The sequence below is a fragment of the Vulpes vulpes genome, chromosome 14, assembly GCF_048418805.1.
Source record: "Vulpes vulpes isolate BD-2025 chromosome 14, VulVul3, whole genome shotgun sequence".
In the NCBI taxonomy this organism is placed as follows: Eukaryota; Metazoa; Chordata; class Mammalia; order Carnivora; family Canidae; genus Vulpes; species Vulpes vulpes.
This window is the reverse complement of record NC_132793.1, coordinates 112858665-112885573: the sequence shown is the minus strand read 5'-3', so window position 1 is coordinate 112885573 and position 26909 is coordinate 112858665. Positions and strand designations below refer to the sequence as shown.

At 40.6% G+C, this 26909-nt stretch overlaps 1 protein-coding gene and 1 pseudogene across 6 annotated transcripts in view; one reads left to right on the top strand and one right to left on the bottom strand.

Annotated features, from left to right (window-relative positions):
• The window catches only part of CC2D2A (coiled-coil and C2 domain containing 2A), a 136389-nt gene that overhangs the window by 91011 nt on the left and 18469 nt on the right, over positions 1-26909 (top strand). For 5 of the 6 annotated variants that reach the window (XM_025998462.2, XM_025998472.2, XM_072737754.1 and 2 more), the window contains 10 exons: positions 1021-1112; positions 4363-4530; positions 8345-8450; positions 8880-8989; positions 10441-10537; positions 10987-11085; positions 13965-14141; positions 18866-19069; positions 24822-24911; positions 26697-26810. In XM_025998462.2, the coding sequence (XP_025854247.2) occupies positions 1021-1112; positions 4363-4530; positions 8345-8450; positions 8880-8989; positions 10441-10537; positions 10987-11085; positions 13965-14141; positions 18866-19069; positions 24822-24911; positions 26697-26810 (1257 nt within the window). Of the gene's footprint in view, positions 1-1020; positions 1113-4362; positions 4531-8344; positions 8451-8879; positions 8990-10440; positions 10538-10986; positions 11086-13964; positions 14142-18865; positions 19070-24622; positions 24680-24821; positions 24912-26696; positions 26811-26909 lie in introns of those variants that run through there. The other variant, XM_025998479.2, reaches the window with a different exon arrangement.
• On the bottom strand, positions 5902-6583 carry LOC112919955 (V-type proton ATPase subunit E 1 pseudogene; annotated as a pseudogene).

The window sequence follows — 26909 nt, the reverse complement described above, 5'->3', positions numbered from 1 at the left end:
AAAAAATTTTATAAATCACATACTAACTACCCTAATGCACTAAAAACTTGAAGTATCCATTTGCCCTTTCTTTTTTTAATAAATGTAACTTGTAGGAAATGCTGTAGTCACTATAGTACATTTTTTTCACCCAAATGATCTACTCTGGGTTCCTTATAAAAAAAATGATTTATGACATTTAAGAGGTCCTCTATTTGATGAATAATTAGAAAGTAATTCAGTCTGAATAGAGGAAGAAGTTAAGAATCTGAAATGTGTGTGCTTCAAGACTGGTCTTATATTTTTCCAATTGTTCATTCATTCAGCAGAATTTTACTTATCATCCACTAGAAACTTTCCCAGGTCCCTTGAATAAAGCAGTGAATGGAACAGAACCCCCTCTGCCTTAGGGAGCTTACATTAGTGAGCAAAGCAGGATGATTTGTATAAGAGGTCAGTACTGGGGAGAAAAGTGCAGTTGTGCTGGGGGGCTGAACTGAGGTGACATGAGGTGAGGTCTTGAAGGAGTCTAGGCAATGAGCCCTAAAGTCTATGGACCAGGAACATTTTAAATAAAACCACCTGCCTGAGTTGAATGGATAAAGATGTGGTGTATACAGACAATGGAATACCACTCAGCATCAAAAAAACTGACATCTTGCATTTGCAACAATGTGGATGGCCCTAGAGGGTAGTATGCTAAGTGAAGTAAGTCAATCAAAGAAAGGCAATTATCATATGATTTCACTCATATGTGGAATTTAAGAAACAAAACAGAAGATCATAGGGGAAGGGAGGGATAAATAAAAAGATGAAATCAGAGAGGGAGACAAACTTCATAAGAGACTCTTAAACATAAGAAGGTCACTGGAGGGGGTGGGGTGGAGTCCACATTAAGGAGTGCACATGATGTAAAGAGCACTGGGCGTTTATATAAGACTGATGAATCACTGACCTCCACCTTGGAAACTAATAATACATTTTATGTTAATTAACCGAATTTAAATTAAAAAAAAAAAAAACACAACTATCTGTCCTCAGGTTAGAGAATCAGTAATAAATCGTTTCCTGATTGCAAAACACCATTTTCTTCTTTCGGATTTGATAGTAGAAGAAGAAGTTCCTAATATCAGGTAAAAGCAAACAAATCTTTTGTTTCTTATAAATATTATTTTTATGGTATTAAACTAAAATTGTCATGTAAATAGAAGATTTTATCCTTGTATGGGATGCTTTTGGGCCCCAGTAAGGCTAGGAACTGGTAAAACCTGATTAATGCCTCATGGTTAAATTAGTTGGGGGGCTTTGTTGAACAGGTCACACAAGATGCTCTCTATCACGCCCAATATACATCTCATCTCCCACTGTGCCCAAGTCAGCTTCACCAGCATTTGCCACTTCCCTGCTGCAATCAGACTAAGTCTGACAGCATTTCCCTCCTGCACAGGCTCCTGTGTTCCACCTCCCTCTGCTAGACTGCTCCATACTCCACCCCCGCCCCTGCCAGGCACAGGACTGAGGGGGTGGCTCAGAATAAGCACTAGGGTTCCAGGTGGTGGGGGGAGACTGAGAGCTGCTGTGTGTTTGGTGATGGGGCAGGGGCAGCAGGGAAAATGAATATTTATATAGAAGTTGGGATTCCATTGCATTTGCTTGATTATCTCTGTTACTTAGAATAATCCTCAAATTGTCTCAACTCAAGGTGGAGGCATAAAATACAAAAAAATAACTTTCTGTATTGGTGGTCTTGTGCAGTGCATTAACTTCCTGACTTGTTCTGTGATTATTAAATCTCTTGGTCTCCTAAAAAGTTAATTTCCTATGCATGTACTTTCTCTCCACCACCAAGCTAAGAAGGAGACCAAAAAAAAAAAAAAAAAAAGTCCATCCATGGCAGCCCCTTTCTTTGACTTGGCCTCTATCCGTATACCGGAGGCTGTACCCACAGACACTCATGCAAACCCTCCCTCTTTATTCCAGGCTCAGAGTCCAGTCACTGAATGTATTTTTTTTCAGTCATGAAAATTATACTTTAGAATAGATGGTGATTTTTCATGCTGTTTTTCCATTTCTTTTCTTTCTTTTTCTTTGTCTGCTTTACTTTCTGCATTAAGTTCTGAAGGCTCAGGGTATGTTCTTTCTTCTTTTAATTTTGGTTTGTTCTTAGCATTAAACTAAGATGTTTTTATATTTAATGGTCCCAACCACCAAGATGTTCCCATGCTGACTGCTAGTAGGGCAGCAAAGAGCTGCCTCTAGGGGAAGGGAGGGGAGGAATTTTGACAAAGAGAAGGGATGTGCCATGTTAGGATCCCCTGGCCAAGGTCTCTCTCTGAGGTTTCCAAATTTGGGTTAGTGGGGGTCCTGGCAGAGTGATTAATAAGATGGGCTTCATTTGCAGCAACATGAACCCTGAGGGCGTTATGCTAAGTGAGATAAATCAGACAGAGAAAGACAAATACGGTACGAGCTCACTTATATGTGGAATCTAAAAAAGCCAAACTCATAAAAACAGAGTAGAATGGTGGTTATCAGTGGCTAAGAGGTGGGAACATCGAGGAAATGTTGTCTAAAGGTAAAAGCTCACAACCAGTAGATTAAATAAGTTCTGGAGATCTCAAGCATAGCATAGTGAATATAGTCAATACTGTATTGTAAACTTCAAAGTTACTAAGTGCTTTAATCTTCATTGTTTCCCCCCTCAGCCCCCCCCCAAAAAAGTAATTATGTGAAGTTATAGTGGTGTTGGCTAACTCCACAGTGGCAATTATGTTCCAATATGTAAATGTATCAAACCAACACATTTTATGCCTTAAATTTACATGTTATATGACAATTACATGTCAATAAAATTAAATTTAAAATAATAAAATGTAGATAAGTCACATACAGAAAAGAGATTTGCAGTGTCACTCTCCTCACATTCCTCCTAGTTATTTTTCATAGCTTTCTATTATGTTAACATGTAATGGGTCTGCTCTTGTTTTAAGTGAGTTAAAAATAAAATAAGACTTTTCAAAAGAGGAGGGAACTGTCTGTTTAGTCAGAGTGACCTGAGGTGGAACCCCAGCTCCCTCTTACTTAGGAGCCTTCAGCAAATCCTGTCACCTCCCAGAGCCTCCAGTTTCTTCATATGAAAAGTGGGGTAAATGTTACCCTTGTCAGGATTAGAACTATTCTGTGTAAGGCACCCAGCACTCTGCTTGATCTGCAGAAGGTGTTGATAAATGGCAGCTACTCTGTGTCCTCGGGACAGAAGGCCCTGGGGAACAAGCGGGAGCCCATCGGGAGCTGTCACCTCCCCAGCTGGCATGTGCCCCTTGGAAAGAGGCCCCCAGACAGGCAGGCTGCTTGGCAGCTCCGTGCTCGCAGGGAGACAGGGCAGCCTGAGGCCGGCTCTGCACAGCTGGCTTTGTCCTGTGCTGTCTGGCACAGTGTCAGCTTGCAGATACAAAATCACATCTGTGCTTCTGTTCAGTCTCTGGGCTGGAATTTAATTATCCGCTTCATGGCCCTTTGTCCCACCATGATTCACTGACAGTGCTTCCATCCTCTTGGAAGTGTTTATCGGATTTCACCTCAGTGAGAAGGAGGGAGAGGAGAGGGATCCTCCTGCCTCTCCCCTTCCTCCTGCATCATCACTGCCATCATGTCACATCATCTTTAGAGCATCCACCAAGTGCTAGACCAGTGCCGGGGTGCTTTGCATACACCCCCTCCCTTTATCCTCTGCACAATCCCAAGAGGTAGGTATGATTATCCCCCATTTCACAGCTGAGGAAACAGAAACAAAGAGGTGAGATAATTTGCCCACGGTCAAAGAGTGGAGCCAGGAGTCCCATGGCTTTGTCTAATTCCAGAGGCCAAGGTACTCCAGGAAGTCCCAGGAAGGCTGTAATCACCTGCCATGTGATTGGAGCAGGCTAATGGCTAATGGGTGCTCTGGGCTCAGGAAAGGGACACTCCTTCCAGCTGACATGGCTGGGCCCTAACGTGGTACAACCGCAGCCCCGGGCAGACAAAGAGGAAGTGGGGAAGGCACCCCATGTGCAGGACTGGCCTGGTTGAGCAAAGGCCCAGAGCAGGAGAGCACCTACACATCCGAGGGACCCAGGATGAGCAAGGCAGAGCACAAGGCAGGAAGCAAGAGCGACCCAAGCATACTTTTCTTCCTCTGATCTGTAGCAGCTAAAATCAGTGTAAATGATCCACACCCAAGGATCTCCCCAGTCTCAGAATTTCTTGACGATTTCTACCCCTCCTTAAAAAGACAGTCATTCAGGGGCCTTTGAGGGACCCTGGGTGGAGAGTTTGGGAAATTGTCTCATAGCTTTCCAGACCTTTCCTTTCCTTAGAGTACTAATCCTGTTCTGTGGTCATTAGCATTCTGGGGCTAAGCCTTTTCAAGCTGGCAGAACAAAAGCGACCACTAAGGCCAAGGAGAAAAGGTCGGAAGAAGGTGATGGCCCAAAATCTGTCCGATGGAGACATAAAGGTGTTGGTGAACATTATCCGGGCTTATGACATTCCCGTAAGGAAGCCAACAACAAGGTGAGAGCCCTCCAGGTGGCCCTGGGATGGAAAGTACAGGGTCTGAGCCCTGAGGGTGGGAAACGGCTCTCAGATAAGTAGGTGTGAGCTGGGACAGATTCTCGAAGGGTTATGTCCCAGGTTCTAAACACACACGCTATGAGCATAAAAATGATCTGCTCAGAGACATGAGTGATGCCAACTATGTTTCACTACCCTGAGGCAATGGGGATCCCTCAACCAGGGTAAGGTGAGCCTGAGTTTCTTGTTCCCTTTAGAGAACAGGGATGAGCGAGAATTAAAGAAAGAGCAGGTATTAAAACTTCTACCTCCTGGTGCCTTCATCAGTGTAATGAGGAAGGCTGACCTTTCTCGTCTCTTCACCAGGTTTCCCGCACTATGCTGAGGCTCTTTCACACAGATTATTTCACTTATTTCATGTTACTATTAATATCTCCATTTTACAAAAGGGAAAACACATGGGTGGCTTGTCCAGAGTCATCCAGCACCGTCTGATTCACAGAAGAGCACCATTCTGGCCTTTGGCATCTTCTTTCCTCTCTAGGATCCTCCTTTTCAAATTTATCCCCTATCCATTATTTTAAACTTTTTTTTTTTTTTACTACCTAACTCTTCCACCCATTACATCTGATCATCACCAACTATTCCCACCATCTGATTACTGGTAAATGTCCATTTAAGCTCTTGAATCTGTGCATAGCATTGCTTCCTGGAGTATAGCCACACCCCTTCACCTCAATTGAATCAAAGCTCAACTGTGGGAAGAAAAGCTGTTTTCTAAAATAATGTATAAGTGTTTCTCTTATTTTGGTCTCTATAGAATATTTTTTTCCATGTAAATCTTTTGTTTTAATAAATAAGACATATTCATGGCTTAGATTTTAAATCACATTTACAGATGAGCGACACTCTAGACCCAAACAGGTTAACAGCGAAGCTACTATTGCTGGAAGGAATGCATGCCCCTCCCCCTAACCCCCATGCATTTTAAGCCTAAAGAACAGAATGTCAGAGAACGCCATACACATCACCCTCTAAACTCTAGAACTGAAAGCGGAAGACTAGAGGAAGAGTGGAGACTTGGTGAAGCTCCCATAACCACCATCTGATATCCTTACCTTCATGCTACAGAAGCAAATGAAAGTTGTGCTACTTTTAGATAAGCTAGGAAGGAGCTTACCTGATTGCATTAAGTGAAACTTTCATGGTTAACAATTAAGCTAAGGGCATTAGCTACAGAGAGTATCCACCGATAATACAGAATATTAGAACAGCGAAGAGGAAGCGACACAGATATCCTGTTTCTTCAAATATCAGAAACTTCCACATCACAGCAGGAGAGCAGTGGATGAACTCCACCTCTCCAAAGGTTTAGTCCAAAAACTTCCCGTTGGCATTTGCATCAAGTAAGGCTCCTTGTACTTCTGGCATCATCTGCTGGGCTACAAGATCCAGCCGGCTTTCTAGGGTATTGGAAACTTTTATTTTACGATCCCCATTATAGATCTCAACTCCACCGGCTGTTTCCTCAGGCAGGTAGGCCCCCTGATCAGTTTGGACATCAATATCTTTTTTGGTGGAAATTTTGTACGTAGGAATCACTTTTTGCACTGCAGCCTTTACCAGAGGGAAATCCTGTTTCCTGCAATGGATAAATCATCCGGGGTTCCAACAATTGGCACAAACCCTGAAGGACCAGTCCATCCAGTAGCACGTGGTACCTGGTTGTATCTTTTACCACCTTGCTGAGTCTCTGTTTTGCTTTATTTGGTAGGCCTGTGATAAGGTCATCTCTTGCTCTGAGGACTTTGAGCCTTGCTTGATTCATCAAATTAGACATCTGAATTTTCTTCTGCTGTTCGATCCACCTTTCTTTCTTCTCATAGTATTCCATCATCTTCAGTCTTTGGGTTTGCACAAGACGACCTTTCTCAATGTTGAGCTCTTCGTCTGCCTTCACATCTACTTCCTCTGCTTTCTCATTGGCTTCTTGTTCAATGAAAGCCATCATATGCTTAATCTGTTCTTGCAGGTCAGCACCATTGAGGACCATGGCAAAAGCTGTGCTGGGCCAGAAGGCCACTGGCTTGAGCTTAGGTTGGAAGTGGGTGGTGGAAGGAAGGGGAAAAGAAAATCCAGTGGAGGTTTCATCTTCCTTTGCTTTCTAATTCTGGCTTCCAGCTCCTATAGAATATTTTTTAGGTGTTAAACCATTTCATTCAAATTATAAGGAAGCTTAGTTGATCCTCTGTGTTATATATATGTGTAGGCTCATCAAGACAGCTCAGATATCAACTCTTGCATTAAGCCTGCCCAAATCTTAACCCTTTACCCTTGCATCCAACTAGATCAGATTTTTTCATCTCTCTCTCTGTACTCTTACAGCCCATGCCCATATCTATGTTCTAACATGTGTCCCACTGTATCATGATTATCTGTTCACATGTCTGCTGGCCTTTTAGTTGGAGCTGAAGTGTGTCTGATTTGTCTCTGCAGCTCCAGAGTCTAACACAGGGCCTGAAATATAGTAGGCACTTCACAGATGTTTTGTAATACTGTAATCAAGTGGTGTTCCAAAGAGAAAAAGGGTTTCTCTGGAAATTGTTGTGTTAAATACTCCACTTTTATTGTCTCCTGGTTTGTCTGATACCTTTATCCGTGAAAAGGTAAGATAATCTGGTAGAGACAGTTTATATTTTGCCCAGTAATGAATATGAAATACTTGGTAAACCATTAAGTTCAGTGCAAATACGCAGGTGTGTTGTTAGGATGACAGGAGAGGTATCTGGGAGAGACTTTCTGGAGATGATCTTCATTTCCTTTTTTTAAGAATCCCAAAAAGGATGGGGTGCCTGCGTGGCTCAGTCCATTAGCATTCAACTCTTGATTACAGCTCAGGTCATGATCTCAAGGTCATGAGATCAAGCCCCATATTGGGCTCCACACTGGACGTGGAGTCTGCTTAAGATTCTCTCTCTCCCTCTCCCTTTGCCCCCTCCCCTCTATCTCCACCCTTACTACCCCTCGTTATCACCACCCCTCTGCCCCAGCTTGCATGTGAGCTCTCTCTTAAAAATAAGAATCCCAGGGCAGCCGGGGTGGCTCAGCAGTTTGGCACTGCCTTCAGCCCAGGGCCTGATCCTGGAGACCCTGGATCAAGTCCGATGTCGGGCTCCCTGCATGGAGCCTGCTTCTCCCTCTGCCTGTGTCTCTGCCTCTCTCTCATTCTGTGTTTCTCATGAATAAATAGATAAAATCCAAAAAAAAAAAAACAAAAAAAAAAAACCCACATCGTACGGCAAATTAAATCTATTAAGAAAAAAAAAAAAGAATCCCAAAGGGAAATAGGGCAAGACCCATAGATCCTAATTCAAGCTAGGAATCCCTGGGATCCTTTTATCCCAGTGATGCCTGGTAGGCCCAGAGAAGGGTCTTACTGGAGAGTGCAGGGTCATAGAGAACACAGTGGGAGGCGTCTGGGTGGAGATAGGGCAGGCTGGCCAGGGTGCTCTCATTTGTTGGGGGGGAAAAACAGATTCCTCACTCATGCACTCTCTGTGAGCAGAGTAGTGGGAAGAGAACACTTTTCTCTGTTCCAGCCAGACATGCAGGTCTAGGGATGGAAGTTGGGGTGGCTCTATTAGTTACTAGGTCACAGAGAGGACCCACGCATATGAAAAGCTTTCTGAAGTGTCAACAAACTTAAAGAAAATGTCTGTCACCAGAGCCATACCCCTTTGGAGAAGCTATCTTGCTGAGTATCTAATTGGATTTTTCTTGTCATTAATTTCTGTCATGCATTTCTTGCCCCTAGCAAATTCCAGCAGCCTTCAAGATCTTCAAGGACTTTCAGCGAGAAGCGTGCTGCTTCCCCAACCACACACAGCCCAACCCACAGTTCTGACTACCCCCTCGGCCAGGTGAAATACCTAGATGCTGGGTGACAGCTTAGAACCTTGCCCCTTGGGTGCCTGGGTGGCTCAGTCAGTTCAGCGTCTGCGTTGGCTTGGGTTGTGATCCCAGGGTCCTGGGATGGAGCCTGCATTGAGCTCCCTGCTCTTCGGGAAACCTGCTTCTTCCTCTCCCTCCGCCTGCTACTCCCCTTAATTGTGCGCTCTCTCTCTCTCTCTCTCTCTCTCTGTCAAATAAATAAATAAAAATCTTAAAAAAAAAAAAAAGAAGAAGAAGAAGAACCTTGTCCCTTCAGAACTGCCTACAAACTTTATAGTCTCTTTTCTGCTTCATTTTCTTTGGAAACACACTAGTCAGTAAACATATTCTACCTCTGCTAAGAACAAAATAATTCAACAAACTGTTAGGGACGCTAACAACTTGCTCTTACATTTAAGGTTTTAGTACGTCCTTTTGTGGAAGTTTCTTTTCAACGAACGATTTGCCACACAACAACAGCAGAAGGACCAAATCCCAGCTGGAATGAAGAACTTGAACTTCCTTTTAGGTAAGAGTATTTTACTCTTTAGGGAACTGCAGGATATTTTGAAGAAATGTGAATAAAATGGAGCCCCAGGGGGAAATGACTACAGTGAAAGTTTCTGTAGCTCGTGATCCAGGACAATATCAAAGAGTCTGACACTGAGTCCCATGCTGCTCCTGTGGTACCACAACTGAGTCCAGTCAAGAGCAAAATGGGAAAATGTCCAACTTTTGAGACTCGGGTTCACTGTTGGGATACCCCCACACCTCTCCAGGCTCTGGCTTCTGTGGCCCAAAGCTTCTCATTCCCTTGGCCACAGGGCCCCTATACTACTTTTCTTTTATTCCTCATCTCCCCGACTCTGGAAGCTTCAAGTAAACTCCCCAGCCTGTAACTCTCTACTTTTCATAATTACACTTTCTTCCTCATCAGAAATAATACATAGGCATTTAAAACTTTAAGTGATTTTTTACATTTACAAGACTCCCTTACTTCAGATCTTGAAGCAACCTTAGAAATGACCTAGTGCAACATTCATTCTACTTCTATAGAAATTAGGGACAGCTGGGTGGCTCATTGGTTAAGCATCTGCCTTTGGCTCAGAGTGTGATTCCTGGGGTCCTAGGATTGAGTCTCATATCAATCCTAGGGAGCCTGCTTCTCCCTCTGCCTGTCTCTGCCTCTCTCTGTGTCTCTCATGAATAAATAAATAAAATCTTTTAAAAAAGAGAAAAGCAAAGAAAATCCAAAGATGGAAGGTGACTTGCTTAAGGCCACATAGCATATTAGAGACAGAGCAAGGATTAGAGCTAGTCCAGTCAGAAGACAGAGACACATATCACTGTTATGCACAGAATAAGCACAAAGAATGAGCAAACACAAAGGCAAATGCTCAACAAAATACATGCAACAGTCTTGGGCCAGGCCTGGCTGGACTCAGAGCAGGTGATATTATAGGAGATGAACCTCACCCCTGCACTGCTCTAGTTATCTATGGAGAAAGTAAGTGGAAGGCAGGGACCATTCAACCAGCCTTATAACACCAGGAGGGAATGGTCTGCTGGAGAAGCATCTTCCAGAGCCCAGTTGCTTAGGAAACCTGCCTACTGGCATGAGTGTCAGCTGATGATCTTGAATGTAGCCTGTCCACTGAGCCAGCTCAATCATGGCCAGCTGGCTCCTGGCAAAGTTCACCATGCAGGTTGGGGGGATGATGTGAGGCTTGGCCGGGCAAGCCAGCAGACAGGGGGTTTCTCTCTCTGCGTAGAGCCTCCAGTTGAATACCCCTTCCACCTGAGTATAGATATTATGTTATAATATCTCAGTGCAAAGACAAATATTTGAAATGAAAGCACTGCTTTTAATCTTCATATCTATGCTCAGATTTGAGTATTTTTCAAGTTTTGCTATTTGAGTGCCCATTGTTTCTATCTCACTCATTCTCATGGTCCCTGGTCACATGTGCCCATTTGCAGGGCTCCCAATGGGGATTACAGCACAACAAGTTTGCAGTCAGTGAAAGATGACGTGTTCATTAACATTTTCGATGAAGTGCTGTACGACGTCCTAGAGGTAAGTTCACAGTTTCAGGAAGACATGCACTCATGTTCATGCCCTCTACTCATTGTGAGTCCTTAACACATTCTCTTGGTGGTGTTTCAAATGTTTCAAACTTGACATGTATAAACAGGAAAGGGAGAAGGGAGGAAGAGGGTTAGCTTTTTTATTTTCAACTGAGTGTCTGCTAGGTTCCAGGAATTGCACTGGGTGTGTTACACATATGGTCTTGATTCTAGAATAACTTTGTGAAGTAGATTGTTAAATCTCCAATTTAGTGGGTGCAGAAGGGTTAAGTGACTTTCCCAGGGTGGCAAAATGATTAGGTGTCTGAACCAGAACAGGATTGAGGTCTGTCTAACGTTGCCCATGGGCTTTCAGCTAAACCCCACCATTTTCCTGGGGCAGATTAAATAAATGAGTGGCTGGAGTTCTTAAAGTTATCGCTTCCTACTTTCCTTCAGGATGACCGTGAAAGAGGAAGCGGAATCCACACCCGTATTGAGAGACACTGGTTGGGAAGTGTGAAAATTCCATTTAGCACGATATATTTCCAAGCCAAGGTAAGGATCGAAGTCAGAATCCCATGAAACGAGGGAATGGCTGTATCCACTTCTGTTACAGCTTTCTTTGCAGGTCTCTACCCTCTACATTGAGAGAACCTGTGTGCAAGCCGCAGTTGGAAAAATAAAAAGCCATTGATCTTGTGTCATATTTGCGTGACTTGTAAAGCATCCAATTCCTGCAGAGTTAGGAGTTAATGGAGGACTGTTCCAATCTGAGAATTTTTCTAACATTTAAATAGAAGTGAAGCAGAGGTGGGACAAAGTGGAAACTTGTCAAAATGACAAAAGTGGAGTGGATGGGTGCCTGAAAGTAATGTAAAGGGAACAATCAGGACAGTGATGGCTCATTTAATCACGTGCATTCTACTAATGTTTCTAGAGTGCTCACTATTTCAGACATGAAAAATGGTTGGTACAGGCTTGTTCAACTAAGACACCCTTCTTCAGAGTTTAATGATTTTGCTGAAGGGGACCCATTAGGTTAACAACTCTTGAATGATTTAGTAGCTCTAATCTGGGACAGTGAAAGATTCTGCAATGGCTTTAATACCCTGGTATTAAATCCATGGCAACAGGAGGCTTTGAGCCACTAATCTCCCACAGCTACAGAGGGGGCGGTTTAATTCTACATGAGATGACCACACAGAGCAAGCGTCACCCCAGCCACAGAGTCTTCAGCAAGACCGAGGCTTGGATGGGTTGGAATCTCAGGAACAATTAGAATTACAATTCTCCCCCTAGACAAAGGGATAGTCAGTCTCAAGTGAAGCTTCTGTGATATGCTGGCCAAAAAATTTACATTTCCCTCTTTGAACAGATCTTAAATGAAAAAAAAATTTTTTTAAGAGCACATGAGTTTGTAAACGAAACTGCCATTTATTTGGCATTGCCAAATTTCACATTTGGAAGGGTACTCAGAGGTAATTACTCCAAATCCATTCTTGATAAATGAATGTCCTTTACTGTATTGTGGTAATGTCCATACTCTGAGCGTCTCTACAAACAGGGAACTCATGACTTCATGAGGCAATTTGATCTCTTTGCCAGGCTGTGTTATAAATTTCTTGCCATAATCTATGTGCTTCCCTATTCGTAGGTCCTGGTTTGGAGCTACATGTAACATGCCGAATCCCAACTCACTACTAACAGTAGGAATAGCTATATTTAGACACACATTATAGAACGTTACTAGCTGATTTGTATGTCACTTCAATTAAACCTCACAACAAGCCAGTCAGCTTTATTGTTCCCATTTTACAGATGAATAAACAGAAGCCTAGAGAGGTGAAGCCACTACTCAAATCCCAAAGCTTACAGCAGAGCAGGATTCAGATTTTCCCTACTTCCCACAATGCTCTCACATTGCTTATCCCTGGGGAATAAGACTGGTAAAAGGAGATAGAACCATTCAAGTTTTGGGTTTATACATTTCAGTATTACTTTTGAGAATGATTTTATTACGTTTGTCACTTAAAAATTTTATCTGACTCCAAAGCTTGTGCATTTCCATGCACCCACAGGGGACATTTGGCAGGATCTAGAAATACCTCTGTCTGTCACAACCAGTGGGGAGAGTTATTGGCATCTTGTCAGTGCAGCCCAGGAATGCTGTGGACACCCCACAGGGTGCAGGACAGCCCCCACCACAGACAATCATCAGGCCCCAGTATCAGCTGTGCCCAGGCTGAGAAACCCTGTCTTAAATCCTTACACTTCAACTATTTGGAGATAGTTTCCCATCCTTTCTAAGTCATCTACGTATTTCCCAAATCAGATCTGCTCAGTTATTTCAGCTGCACATTTCACGGCATTATTTCTGTATCCTTTTCCCTGTACCCTCTCACCTGCCCTCCTGGTGCAGGCTCTGGGGGAAAGCACCGGTATAAGGAGGAAAATAAACAACAGCTCACTTAATACCTCCCTGGAAGGTGCAATCACTGAAAGTTTAACTTCTTTCTCTGTTTCTCCTGAGACATAAATGCCACTAAAGACTGAAAGGAAATTAGATTCTCTGTAAGTATGTGAATTTCAAATTCCAGCTCTGAATATTTGTGTGGCACCAGACAGTCTTTAATAAGTCTTTAATAAACTTATTGTTGTGTTGGCTATGCAAGAGTGGAAATCCTTGTCTTTTGGAGCCTCTACAGAAACCAGGTCACTTTATATAAGTGACTTGTAGTGCATTAAGCCTGCATATATTGAGCACCTGCTGTATATACAAAACATTGCTATACATTGGAGAAGGGTGGTCTAAATGAGAGTGATATATATATCTATTCACAGAGAAGTCAGATATCCAGAACAAAGGGATAGATATGCACACAACTATAAAGTCTGGCCGAACGTGTCACAGTAACAAACACGGACGATGCAAACCATGTGTGAGGCTGCTAGGGATAACAAAATAATTCACAAAGGAGACAACATCTGGCTCAAGTCTGAAAATAATGATGAATACTTTGCAAGGGGGGATGAAAAGCTGGGGCATTCCAGAAAAGGGGGAATGACTACTGGCCAACAATATTGTGTGCTGAGCATATGACAGGCATTTTTCGGTGTGTTAGATATCTATTCAGTCAGCACACCTAACTACCATACAAATAGGTACTTTATAAGCGCACAAGGTGAGGTACTTGGAGTGTAATCCAGGATTTGAACCCAGGTGACCTATTGTTACTGTCAATCTACAGAGCTAATACATGCTCTGCTGACCTGTACAGAGGCAGGGACATAGCCCTTCCTGTGAGAGATAGGGTGAGACTTGAAGGCCAGGCTGAACAGTCTTTATTGGACTCATCAGTGAAGAGTCGACACTTGCCTTTGAACTTCCATTGGAAAACCACTAGTATGTTTACCAAGTCATATGTTCTTCACAGATTGATGGAACATTTAAAATAGACATTCCCCCTGTTCTTCTGGGCTACAGTAAGGAGCGAAGCATGATTATGGAGCGGGGTTTTGACTCTGTACGAAGCCTGAGTGAAGGCTCCTACATCACCCTGTTCATTACCATCGAGCCTCAGCTGGTTCCCGGGGAGTTGGTTCGAGAAAAGGTAACCCCACTTCCACTTTAGAATCGCATGTCTGATGTTGATGAGACACAACAAATGCTTGCTAGGCTATGCTTCATAAATGCAGACTGCATGGCACATGCAGAAGTCTCCTTACACTGTCCATTCACTACTCTACGGTCTGAACAGAATATGAGATTGCAGATTTGTACCATTGAGCCAATAATTCGGTTGATCAACAACTTAAACTTTCAAGCAAGACAAACATAAACATGGTCCAGGTTTAGAAGAATTTTCTTAATGGAAGAAAAAATAGCAAACTCCTCTTTTATATTGATGTTTATTGGCAAGCATGCCAAAATACATCTCCATATCTAACCTCACATCCTTGGTTGTGCTGTGGGTTGAATCAATGTATAGGATCATAAGGCTAGATCTCCAGGGGTTACCTCATTTCAGTGCCTTCAGACAGAAACAAATAAATATATGCAAAAGTACCTCTAATTCTGAACCAATCTACAACTAAGAGTTTCCAGAATTTCCATTTGTTGGCAACTGTGTCCCAACCCTTATAGCCAGGAGACACTTTCTCAATGTAACATGCTTATGCAGCATTGATGTGCACTGCCTTCATTGGTTTGGGGAGAAAGTATTGATCATGACCTTTTTATTCTAAAAACTAATACAATCGGCACTACCACCACCACCATGTACTGAGTTCTTACTCAGTCCTCAGCACCGTGTCAGACATTTGACACACGTGCTCTCTTAATACTCACAGCTGTACTGTACGGTTGGTCTCCGATTGAGACAGGAGGAAAACAAGGCTCAACTCTCCAGTTCATTAATGCAGAGCTAACAATTAAAGGTCTGTCTGACTCGAAACTTTACATAGTCAAAAATATTTACTGAGCATCTTCTATGTGACAGGCATTTTTCAGGCATGGAGATACAGCAGCCTAGAAAAGCAGATAAAAATCCCACAGAGCTCACGTTCATGTTTAAACCCAGCTTGTCACCTACTAAACTCAACTGCATGGATTCTCATGCTGACTCTTTATTATTACGACTCAGATGGAGATGGGGAAAAATGAGTACATTCCTCTTTCTGTTACAGTATTACAATTTGGTTCACAGGGAAAAATACTATTGCCCTTTGCAAGGATTATTGGAAAAATAAATCTACTAAAATTCAAATTAATCTTCTATGTTAGCCTTTGTCACTGACACTGTGGCAAAAATGTTCTCTAGAAAACATGGCAAAATATATGCATTTCAGAATATTTCTAGGAAGTGAAATATGTATTCTGAATGTTTTTTCTTTACATATAAATTCAAGAGAAAGCCAACAAGCATGTTGACATAGAAAAATGCTCTCAGACAAAAGATGATTTTGCTATTTCTATGTATTCCTAATGAAGAAAAAGCACTCCATCTGGAGGTGAGCTTACAAAACATTTGAAAGCAGTCTGTGACCTTGGCTGAAAGCCTGAAAACCAGAGCCGCCTTAGCACCTGGCGCAATTCCTGGCATTGACCCCCTTTGGGCTCTGAAATGGCCCTCAGGTCCTGCAACCTTCCCTGCTTACAGCCAGGTAACTAGGCTGTCCTTTGGTGGCATTTCACTGCCCCACTGTGGCTGCATGGAGCATTTCTCTTAGGCCTCTGAAACAAGGGCTTAAAAAACCCTTTGGAGGACACAGGTTCTTTGCTGCTATTTGATGAGGAAGGCATGTGGACTGAGGCACTCAGATGTCCTAAACACAGTGGCAGAAAACACTACTCGGTGGTTCCCCTGCAGATGATTCAGGAGAGACAAGGTCTCACCCTAAGATAATAGAGGCCACAACCTGGAACTGTTTTTCCACTTAATCAGCAACTTCCAGGATTAGCAGATCAGAGTCTTCCCTCCACGATCATCCCATGGGGACCCATTCCCTATGACTTTTTAAATGGATTTACTCATGGAATTTTCGTAAGAATCGGTAGCAACTCCTGAAACTCCTACTGTAACTACATTGTCTTGATAAAAGTAAATTTTTAAAAATAGATTATTTCTGTTAATAAAGTCTTCCTCTCATTTCTTTTTTTCCTTCTTGCCTCTGATAGATGAATGACATGCTTAAAAAGGTATACCAAATATTCTGTTTTACATTCGTTGGTTAGTAGTTATTAGGCTTTCACTTAGCTGCTTTTTGTCCCTTGCCACTTTATGGAAGCTGCTAGGTCCTAGTATATGTGTGATCCCTTGACAATGAATCACAGACATCTAAACTTCCTTAAAGAATGCCCAGCTTTGTCTTTTGGCCCATTTTTAGCTTTGAATGTAGGAAGTTATAGGTGTGGATGTAACCTGCATCCTGGGCACTATCTCTACTGTGTCCAAGCCTATAAAATCCATGAGCTGCTTCCTACAGAGACAGTGCAGCTGTGACAATGATTTCTGATGGGTGGAGCTGTCATAGTGTAGCTACCCAAAAGGAGGTTTTAAACCCATTCGATTTTCTCTGACACTAACCTAGAGCTAAAAAATTGACCCAGTTAAGAAATCTTCCAAACTTCATGTTGAATCAAACTGAGAATTTGTCAGTTAGCCCTTAATTTGTTTTGTAATAACCCAACTTCTTTTAGTATTTAGCTTTCCTTTGGCACTTCTTGGATTACCAATACGGCATACTCCTTTGAATCACTGCATCGCTCCATTAAATGGCATCCTGATGACCTAAGCAAGTATTAATGGCCATTAATAATACTTACTTAAATGCTTACCTGTGTATGCTCAGTGCAGAGAGGACCACAAGATGATTCAAGCATAGGCCCTGCTCTCATGAAGCACTAGATATGTACTCAAAAAACACAACAGCACATCCAGGCCCAAGAGGTAGGAAAAGTTTTAGACACCGTTTCTTCAATCTGTAAGTCCAATGGTCAGGACTGATTCAAGGTTTTTGTTGCTGTCTCTGGACAATGCCTATTTCTGCCTCTTAAGTGCTTCCTTAGCACCCCATGTTTATCTCCATAGAATCTCTGGTCAAGTATTTCAAATTGACTTGAAATTATTATTAATGCTTTCCTCTAGACTAGAAGTTACTTGAGGGTACTGTTTCATACTCATTTATTCACAGTGCCTGGAACCTTTTAGACTCTCAGCAAACAATTGGATGTGTAAGTAAATGAATGAGTTTAAGGGAAATGGATGAATTCACTAGGTGCTTTGTTTCATACCACCCTTGTTTCATAATTACCCATCTTTATAATAAAGTTATATTATTTCTGGGGTGACAGTTATATCCCAGGAGTCGGTGACACACCCATACCAAGTAAGTCTTAGGAGCTCACCTTTTCATTTATTTATATGTCCATCATAATGTCTGCTGGGCAGCTACCATGTGTTGGCACTATGCTGAGCAGTAGGTGGTTATGACGATGATGATATTCAAATTCAGATGTCAGGGACATCCCATGAGAATATATGGGAGGCTTCTGGAGGTGCTTCCTACTTAATCCCCGCAACCGCCACCCCAATCCTTCAGGATGTAGCAATCAAATTAGAAACAAAAGCCACAGTCCAGCCCCAATGTAACAGTAATCAAGAACAGCAGGGTAGCCTAGATTCAATGTGAAGTCATCAAAAAGTAAGGGGATGTTTTCTATGCACTTGCTCATTCACTGAACAGTATTTGTGAAACAATTACGACATGTACTGTGTGCCAGGTGGTACTAGTACTGCAGATAAAAAACAAGATCAGGGGTGCCTGGGTGGTTCTGTGGGTTAAGCATCTGCCTTCAACTCAGGTCATGAACCCAGGGTCCTAGGATAGAGCTCCACATTAGGCTCCCTGCTCAGCAGAGACCTTGCTTCTCCTTCTGCTTCTGTCGCTCCCCCTACTCATTCTCTCTCTCTCTATCTCTCTCTCTCTCATGAATAAATAAAATCTTTTTTAAAAAGTCCAAATTTAAAAAATAAATAAATAAAAAGTTAAAAAATTGTATTTGAGTTTGTCTTGAAACCCTTTGAAATGTAAGCAACCATATGTATACTTTTACACTAAGCAACAAAAATCTTGTAAAAACATTTAAATATCTGCTCTATTCAAACTTTTTTTTTAGCAATAATTTTAAGGGAAAAAGTCACAACATGTGTCTAAAGGCAAATGAAAATTGTTCTGTTTCATCTGCTTTGAGTTACTACCAGAAGTCTGGGAACTGGTAGCTCATCTTGGATCAGAGAAATGCTTAAAATAAACATAATACATTTGTTCTTTTTAGTTGTTTCCATTTTCCCTGTGACCCATTACTATTATGTATTACATTGATTATGGATTCAAAACTTAACATACCAATATATCTGTCAATTTGTTATGCATTTAACACGAGTTGCTCAAGCTTTGCATTTGATATGTTAGATTTCTGAAGCCCTCTCCGCTCTAAAACCAATGTCAAAATACACATAAAACTATTGGTTGGTTACATCAATCAAAATGAGTACATCATAGTTCATTTTTAGAGGTGTTTAAAGTTTCCATAGGACTGCTTGCCTATTGACTACTTTTTTTCAATTCTGTTCAATATATTTTAAGTATTTAATTAATCCACCTAATTTTTAGATTATAAATATAATTAAATAAAAGCATGACAATATTGTAAGGAGTCACTTAATCATAGTTCCTAAAAGCACACATGTAGTTCAGGTTGACTGTGGGTTTTCAACAAGTTCTGCTGTGTCTCCAGTAATCGTATGTGACTCCATAATCTTTGTTTTTAAAGTTTGATTCTCAGGAAGATGAGAAATTGCTTCAAGCAACAGAGAAGTTTCAAACTGAATGTGCCTTAAAGTTTCCACATCGCCAGTGCCTCACAACAGTGACTGACATAAGTGGAAAAACTGTCTTTGTCACTCGTTACCTGAAGCCTTTAAACCCTCCACAGGAGCTCCTGGATGCCTGTCCCAACAATCCTCAGGCAACGGCAGTAAGTATTTCATAGCCAATCAGGGCTGCTGCTAAAAATGTGTTAAAATTTTAATATATTGCCCTCTTAATTACTCTATTTCATAGTACTTAAGTAGTCCCTATATTGAGATCATTAGTGGTGAAAGAAATGACTAACACTTTTTTATTACCCTGAGGCTCACTTTCTGTAGAAAAGTCTGAAGGTACCAGAGAGGGTAGTAATCCTTAGTTCATTCTTTCAGTGAATAATTATGCAGAGCTTCCTGTGTCCCTGGCACTATATTGGGTTCTGGAAATTAACATTTGGAAGATGCTTTACACTTTTGCAGTGTCTTACATAAACATGTCTCCATTATGTGTCTTCCATCAGTTTTTGGGATTTGATCCTAGGCCTCTCACTTCAGAAATCATGCACATTCTACTATAGCAAGATAACAATTCAATATTATACTTAATATTATAGGCATCATTGAATTCAAATTAAGCAAATTATTTCCAAGATTTGAGGATGCACAACATGTAAGCCATCATCACCACAGAATATAATCATACTGGGCCATTAAATATACATGCACATTCTCTGGCTGCAAAGCACCCTACCCATCACAACCACACACGAACAGAAGTCATATGTTAAGCAGGCTATTTTTAAGTGAATACTGTAACCCATAACTATTTTAGTGAGTGGGTAGTATAGGGAGTAGTTGCTGCTAATAAGTCATTAACATAATAATTTAGGAACACAGTGAAGATATATCTATTTGCAGATAAAGATATATCAAAAGAAAAACCTGTGTTCCACATTTCATTTGCTTTATTAATCAATTTTTATTAAAAACCATAATAGGGACTTCCCTCTATTCTTCCTAGCATAGTAAATAATGCAGAAAACTTCTCCCAGGAGAGAACGCTTAGGAATGATGAATAAAATCTTTAAACCATCTTTAAAATCATGGCTGACATAGAAATAAGGTGAAGGGGGCAACTTGAGAGATAGGAAACCACGAAGCAGATTTCATAAGAGTGAGAGCCTGAAATAGCATTTGCTCTGAGGTCATCTGATAATTCCTAATGCCTCAAATTGGGCTTCAAGATGGCCACAAGGCTATAGGGGAAGGAGTTAATACGTGGTGCCAGCGTAGGCAGAAGGGTTGAATTAGAGACTCAGGTACAGTTAGGACCATTGACAGGTAATGTCAACAGTGGCTAAGTCAGGAACTACCCTGCAAGGAATTTTGCCTGTCTTAGTCTTGACTCTGGATGGAAGAGAAATGTGAAAAGTCTCTCCACGGAATTCCCAATCACTAAGTTGTATTTATTCACATTTGGGACGGAATTTACACTGCCGGTAGGACCCCCCAAAAAAACTTCAACTGAAAATATAATTGAAATTTAAATTAAATTTCCTCAGCCTTAAAAACAAACAGAAAAGGGATGCCTGGGTGGCTCAGCAGTTGAGTGTCTGCCTTTGGCTCAAGGTGTGATCCTGGAGACCCGGGATCGAGTCCCGCATCGGGCTCCCTGCATGGAGTCTGCTTCTCCCTCTGCCTATGTCTCTGTCTCTCTCTCTGCGTGTCTCTCATGAATAAATAAATACAATTTTTAAAAACAAACAGAAAAGGTTCCAAAGTTCCAAGCAACACAACCATATAAAAGATCATCAATGAAGAAATATGTCACCATGAAGATGGTGAGAGTTAGTACACATAACACACCGCAGAATCCGGCCACAAAGACTGCAGATACTAGAATTATCAGACTAAGAATATAAAATAGATATGTTTACTAATTTTAAGAAATCCAGGGAATTGAAAATGTGACAGAAGAACAGTAGACTATCAGAACTGACAGGCAGATTGTTAAAAATATTGCATGGTATTTATAGAAATATAGAATAGTTAAAATTAGAAAATGAGCTAGCTCAAGCAAAACATTAAATACAGTAAAATACAGAGTTAAGTTACATACAGGTAACTACAGAGAGAACTGGTTAACTGGAATATGCATGCAAATAATTTACTTGGAATATAGCACAATGATAGCAAAAAAAATAGAAGATTAAAAGGAAAGGTTAAGAGACATGGAGGATAGAGGGAGGAGGACCAAACCTGTATGAAAGGAGAAAGGCAATGTTCAAAGAGATTAACTGAGAATTTATAAAATTTGATGTAGACAACAATCCTCTCTGATGCAGGAAGCTCAATATATCCAACACAAGATAAATAAAATGAAATTAAAATCTAGGCATACCATAGGGAACTACAAAGACAAAGATGATCTTAAAAGCAGCTGAGGAGAAAACAGATTTTCTACAAAAAATCAATGATGCATCCAATAGACTTTTCAGCTGCACAAATGAAAGTCAGAGAAGGCTTTCAAAAGGCTGAAAGAAAATGGCCATCAAACTATTTATTTATATCCAGTGAAACCATCTTTCACACAAACATTGGGAGAATTTACAACCAGAAGATTCTCACTTAAGAAATTTCTAAAAAATATACTTCAAAGAGAAGGAAAACTCTGAGAAAATCCTAGACTCTACACATAATGGTATGGGAAATTTGTGAGTAAATCTAAACAGGCATTATCTTCAAATCAATAATAATAGTAATGAGGATGAAAACCAGTGATAAAACAAAAATCCTGGGGTAAAATGCATATATGTCAGGATAGGACTGATAATATTAATACCCTTGCATTTTTCCAAGAGGAGAGCAAAGATATTTATTAACTTTTAGAGTTTAAGCTAAATATTCACGTTGAAATTTCTTTTTTTTTTTTAAGATTTTATTTACTTATTTTAGAGAGAGACCATGCACAAGCAGGTGAAGGGCAGACGGGGAAGGAGAGGGACAAGCAGGTTCTGTGCTAAGTGTGGAGCTCAACATGGCTCAATCACATGACCCTGAGATCATGAGCTGAGCCAAAATCAAGAGTTGGGGGCTCAACTGACTAAGCCACCAAGATGCCCCCAAGTTGAAGTTTCTAGATTAATCACTTAAAAAAAAATTTAAGTGCATGTAACTTTCAAAGTGGCAGGAGATAAAATAATAAAATGGGGAATGCCTGGGTGGCTCAATGGTTGAGCATCTGCCTTTGGCTCAGGTTATGATCCCGGGGTCCTGAGATGGAGTCCCGCGTCAGGCTCCATGCAACGAGCCTGCATCTCCCTCTGCCTATGTCTCTGCCTTTCTCTGTGTCTCTCGTGAATAAATAAATGAAATCTGAAAGAAAGAAAGAAAGAAAGAAAGAAAGAAAGAAAGAAAGAAAGAAAGAAAGAAAGAAAGAAAAGAAAGGAAGGAAGGAAGAAAGAAAGAAAGAAAGAAAGAAAGAAAGAAAGAAAGAAAGAAATGATGAAGATGAGGATGAAGAGAGTGGGGAGAACAAAAAGAAATGTAGAAAAAAATGTGAAAAATAAGCACAGAATAAGGTAGTAGAAATGGTCTAAATGCTTACCAGTAATCACAAAGCAAACAGATTAAACTTTACAGTTAAAAGACAAAGCCTGTCAGACTAGATTTTTTTTTTAAGATTTTATTTATTTATTTGTGAGAGACACAGAGAGAGAGGCAGAGACACAAGTAGAGGGAGAAGCAGGTCCCATGCACGTAGCCTGATGTGACACTCGATCCCAGGTCTCCAGGATCACACCCTGGGCTAAAGGCAGTGCTAAACCGCTGAGCCACTCGGGCTGCCCCCAGACTAGATTTTTAAACTGTTTATAGTGGCCCTTGACAAGCTGATTCTAATATTTATACGATGGTGCAAAGAGCCAAAATAGCCAAGATATCTTGAGGAATAAGAAGAACTCAGTGGGAAGATTTGCCATGCCATATATCCAGACTATTTATGAGACCATGGTAATGAAAGCAAATGGTATTGGCACACAGATAACAAAGGGAAAAATGGAAAAAAATTAAAAGTCCACTCAAATATGACCCACTCAAACCTGACACATGACAAAGCTGGCATTGGAAATTAGTAAGGAAAAGATTGACTATTACACAAAGTTTACTGATTTTTACATATGGAAAAAATAAAAAATAGACTCCTACTTCATATCACTCAAGTGCAGACAGATTGAGGACTTACATGTGAAGGCATTTTCATCTTTATGACTTGAAATAGAAAGTATTTCTTAAACAAGATAGAAAAAAGCACAAGCTATAAAAAAGAATGATACATTTGGCCATATTAAGAGTGAGAACTTGGGTTTTATCAAAGACACCACAAAGAATGAAAAACCACAAATATGATGTTGACAACATATATAATAGACAAATGAACACCAACTAGAATATATTTTAAAAATACCTGCAAATCAATAAGAAAATGTACAAAATACTGAAACAGAAATTCATAGTGGGACTGATCCTGCCAGCCACGGGGCAACTTTTCTCTAAATAGCCAGTTGGGCTGGTGATGAGACAGGGTAGGAATGTCTTTTAGTCTTTGAGTTCTGATAAAATACAAAAGGTTTTTAGATAATGCCTGAAGAGTAGGGCTAAACATCGTGTCTACCATCAGAGCTGTCTTCCAAGGAAACACATCCAAGGCCTGGCTACCTCCCAGCCCATGCAGTAGACTGTTATCCAAGTGTATGCTTAGATCACGTAAGCCACCGTTGCAAGCAAGCAAGGCCTTCTCCCAAAGCCTAGGGCTGTGTGTGGTGCCTGCTGGTCCAACTCCTCTTACAGTCACTTCTATATCCTCCCTTATCCATGCACACCAGAGGGTGAAACAGAGACCTCAGGGGTTTGTAGGTTTTCCAAAGGAATAGAAAGTGGAGTTCCTAACAAGACAAATTCTCACCAATGGCAGTACTTCTAAGGAAGTAGCTTGTTAGATTTGAAATAGCCTGAGAAGGAAAATAGTAGAGCAGCCCTTTTGGAGAAAGCCATTTTCCCAGGGCCAGCCCTGCATCTCTTGAGCTTTGCAGTGTTGCTCACCCTCTCTATTTTGTCCTTGACATGATTCCTTTTTAAATAGAAGTTTTATTATTTTGTGCACCTCAACTGATCATGTGAATGAAAGAGTAACCATTGGAAGAGCTGTATACTTGCTTCACAGACGGTCTCTCTCCTTACAACAATACTAGGTGATAGTAACCTGACTGGCCTACCAACCTAATTCAGTGAAACTCATTTGGGAGAAACCAGCTTAAACTGTTTAAAAATCACTACTTCACTCTGTTAATTTAACAAGGATAGGAATGACTGTGCCAAAAAGTTTTCTCCTTAAAAAAAAAAAAAAAAATTCACAGAAGTATAAACTTGAAAGGCCAATAAGCATAAGAAAAGATGTTCAATCTCCTTAGAGACTGCAGAAATATGAGTTAAAACTACAATGATTCCCTGATCTTGATTTCTAATTACTATTGCTCTCTAAAATCTCCTTGGAGAAATGGCTGCTTTCTGGACTGGGCTAGAGAAAATACAAGATTATTGTGAAAAGTCTTCCTATATGGGAAAGTAAGGAAGTACAGGGGGAAAAAAGAGGACATTTCAAAGAGATCTATGAGCCAGTGTCTTCATCTGTAAAAGATGGATATTAACAGTGACTTCCTTCATAGGATGTGTGCAGAGGATGAAATGACATAATGTTAACACAACATTCAGTAAACACTTGGTGAGCATTCACTTCATTTTGTACACATAAATGTTTGTGATATTATGAAATTTTCTTGCAAGAAAAGAGTATTCAGCTTTCTATTTTGTCAGAAATTATTTTTTTTAAAACAGGAACTGTTCAATTATTTTCTGCTTAAACAGGAACTGGTGGCTCGATATGTGTCATTGATTCCTTTCTTACCTGACACTGTTTCATTTGCTGGCATCTGTGACCTGTGGAGCACATCTGATGTAAGTAGTTCTTTCTCACAGATTTACTAGTTTGAGCTGACTTCATTGAACATTGGCCAAAGGCTTGTATAATTTTAAATTGCAACATTCATTAGTCCTTATAAAATCCATTTGGTCATCTGTTTAGCAGACTGAGCTAAATTCTGCAATTTGGTTCAGTTTGCCCAAGTTTAGAAATTAAGAAAAAACTATTCGCACCAAAAATAAAAAACATTTCAGAAGTCTTAATACTGATTTACCCTCCCAGTATGACCTTAACAATATCCCAGATTTATTTATTAAAAAAAAAACTTACATTCTCTATTACATTTGGAACTTGCATATTCCATCGTTTATGGGCTTCTTAAGGCACACCATGTCATTACTGATTCTGCATGTACTTCCTGGTCCACTATTATATATCAGACATTGTACTAAGTTTGGGCTATGAACAAAATAAACATTGCCTATGCCCTCATAGAATTTTCAATCTATGTATGTTACATAACATGCAAATGGATCTTATATGAAGTGAACACATTATCACAGGTATTCATTCTTCTTCTGGATTTCATGTGGTACTGTGTTTGCATAAAATTAAACAATATCCTATGACGCCCTTTGAAAGATATCTTTAAACCAAAGAAATTTAAGTACACTTTAAATTTTTTCATTCCTCAGTATATTTTGATAACATAATGTTGACAGTATTAGAGGTAGCATTTCTACAACCTCAAGACATCTAAAGAAAATACACAAAGAACAGAATAATTCATGTGCTCCAGACTCAGACAAACTTTACCACTCCCTAGGGATCCCTCACCGCTCCCTGTTTGCACTTTCTCATCTATAAAATGGGAAGATGAGTACCTCCCTCAAAAGTTTATTCTAGGATTATTCTAGGGGGAGTTAAGGCATGCAATGTGCTTAAAACTATTTGGGAGCAAGGCAGGGGGAGATACAAATAGGCAGAGCACAAATGATTTTTAGGGCAGTGAAATCATTCTGTGATACTCTGATGATGGGTGCATGTCATTACACATTTCTCACAACCCAGAGGAGGTACAACACCAAGAGGGAGCCCTACCATAAGCTGTGGACTCTGGGTGATTATGAAGTGTCAGATGTTGGTCTATCAGTTCTAACAATCATACCACTCTGTGGATAGATATTAATACTGTGTGGGGGCAACAGTAGATGGGAAATCTCTTCCTCCCAAGTATGCTATGAAATGAAAACTGTGCTGTAAAAATAGTCTTTAAAAAATTATTCGACACATGGTGGGCTATCATAAATTCAAAATGAAAAGTGAAACTTTGAAATTTGTCTCCCCCACCCAAAGTGTTGATTCTAGAAATCCTTGTAATCAGTGTCAGAGAAAATACCAATGTTTGTTTGTTCATTTCAATGAATTAGTGAAAGGGACCATAAGGGAAAGGAGGGAAACTGAGTGGGGAAAAATTAGAGAGGAAGACAAACCATGAGAGACTCCTAACTCTGGGAAATAAACAAAGGGTTGCAGCACGGGAGGTGGGTGGGAGGATGAGGTAACTGGGTGATGGGCGCTAAGGAGAGCACATGATGTGATGAACACCGGGTGTTATACTATATGTTGGCAAACTGAGTTTAAATTTTAAAAAACAAAAACAAAAAACATAGTGCCAAAATCTGGAAAACAGATTTTTAAAATAGATCTTCTACTTTAAGGCACTAATTTTTAACAGTGAATTTTTTTAAATCCTGTATGGCCAATCCAAAATGAAGCAGTCAGTCAATACAACATACTTTTTCTTTTCTTTCTGTCAGCAATTTCTGGATCTCCTAGCAGGAGATGAAGAAGAGCATGCAGTATTACTATGTAATTATTTTCTCTTTCTGGGAAAGAAGGCCTGGCTCATGATGGGCAATGCTATTCCTGAGGTAAGACCACTCAGGCTGGCTCCAACAAAAGAGAATAGTTGTCTAACATGCTTGTGTTATGTTCCAGATTATGAACTAATTTGCATAACGATCCTTTGA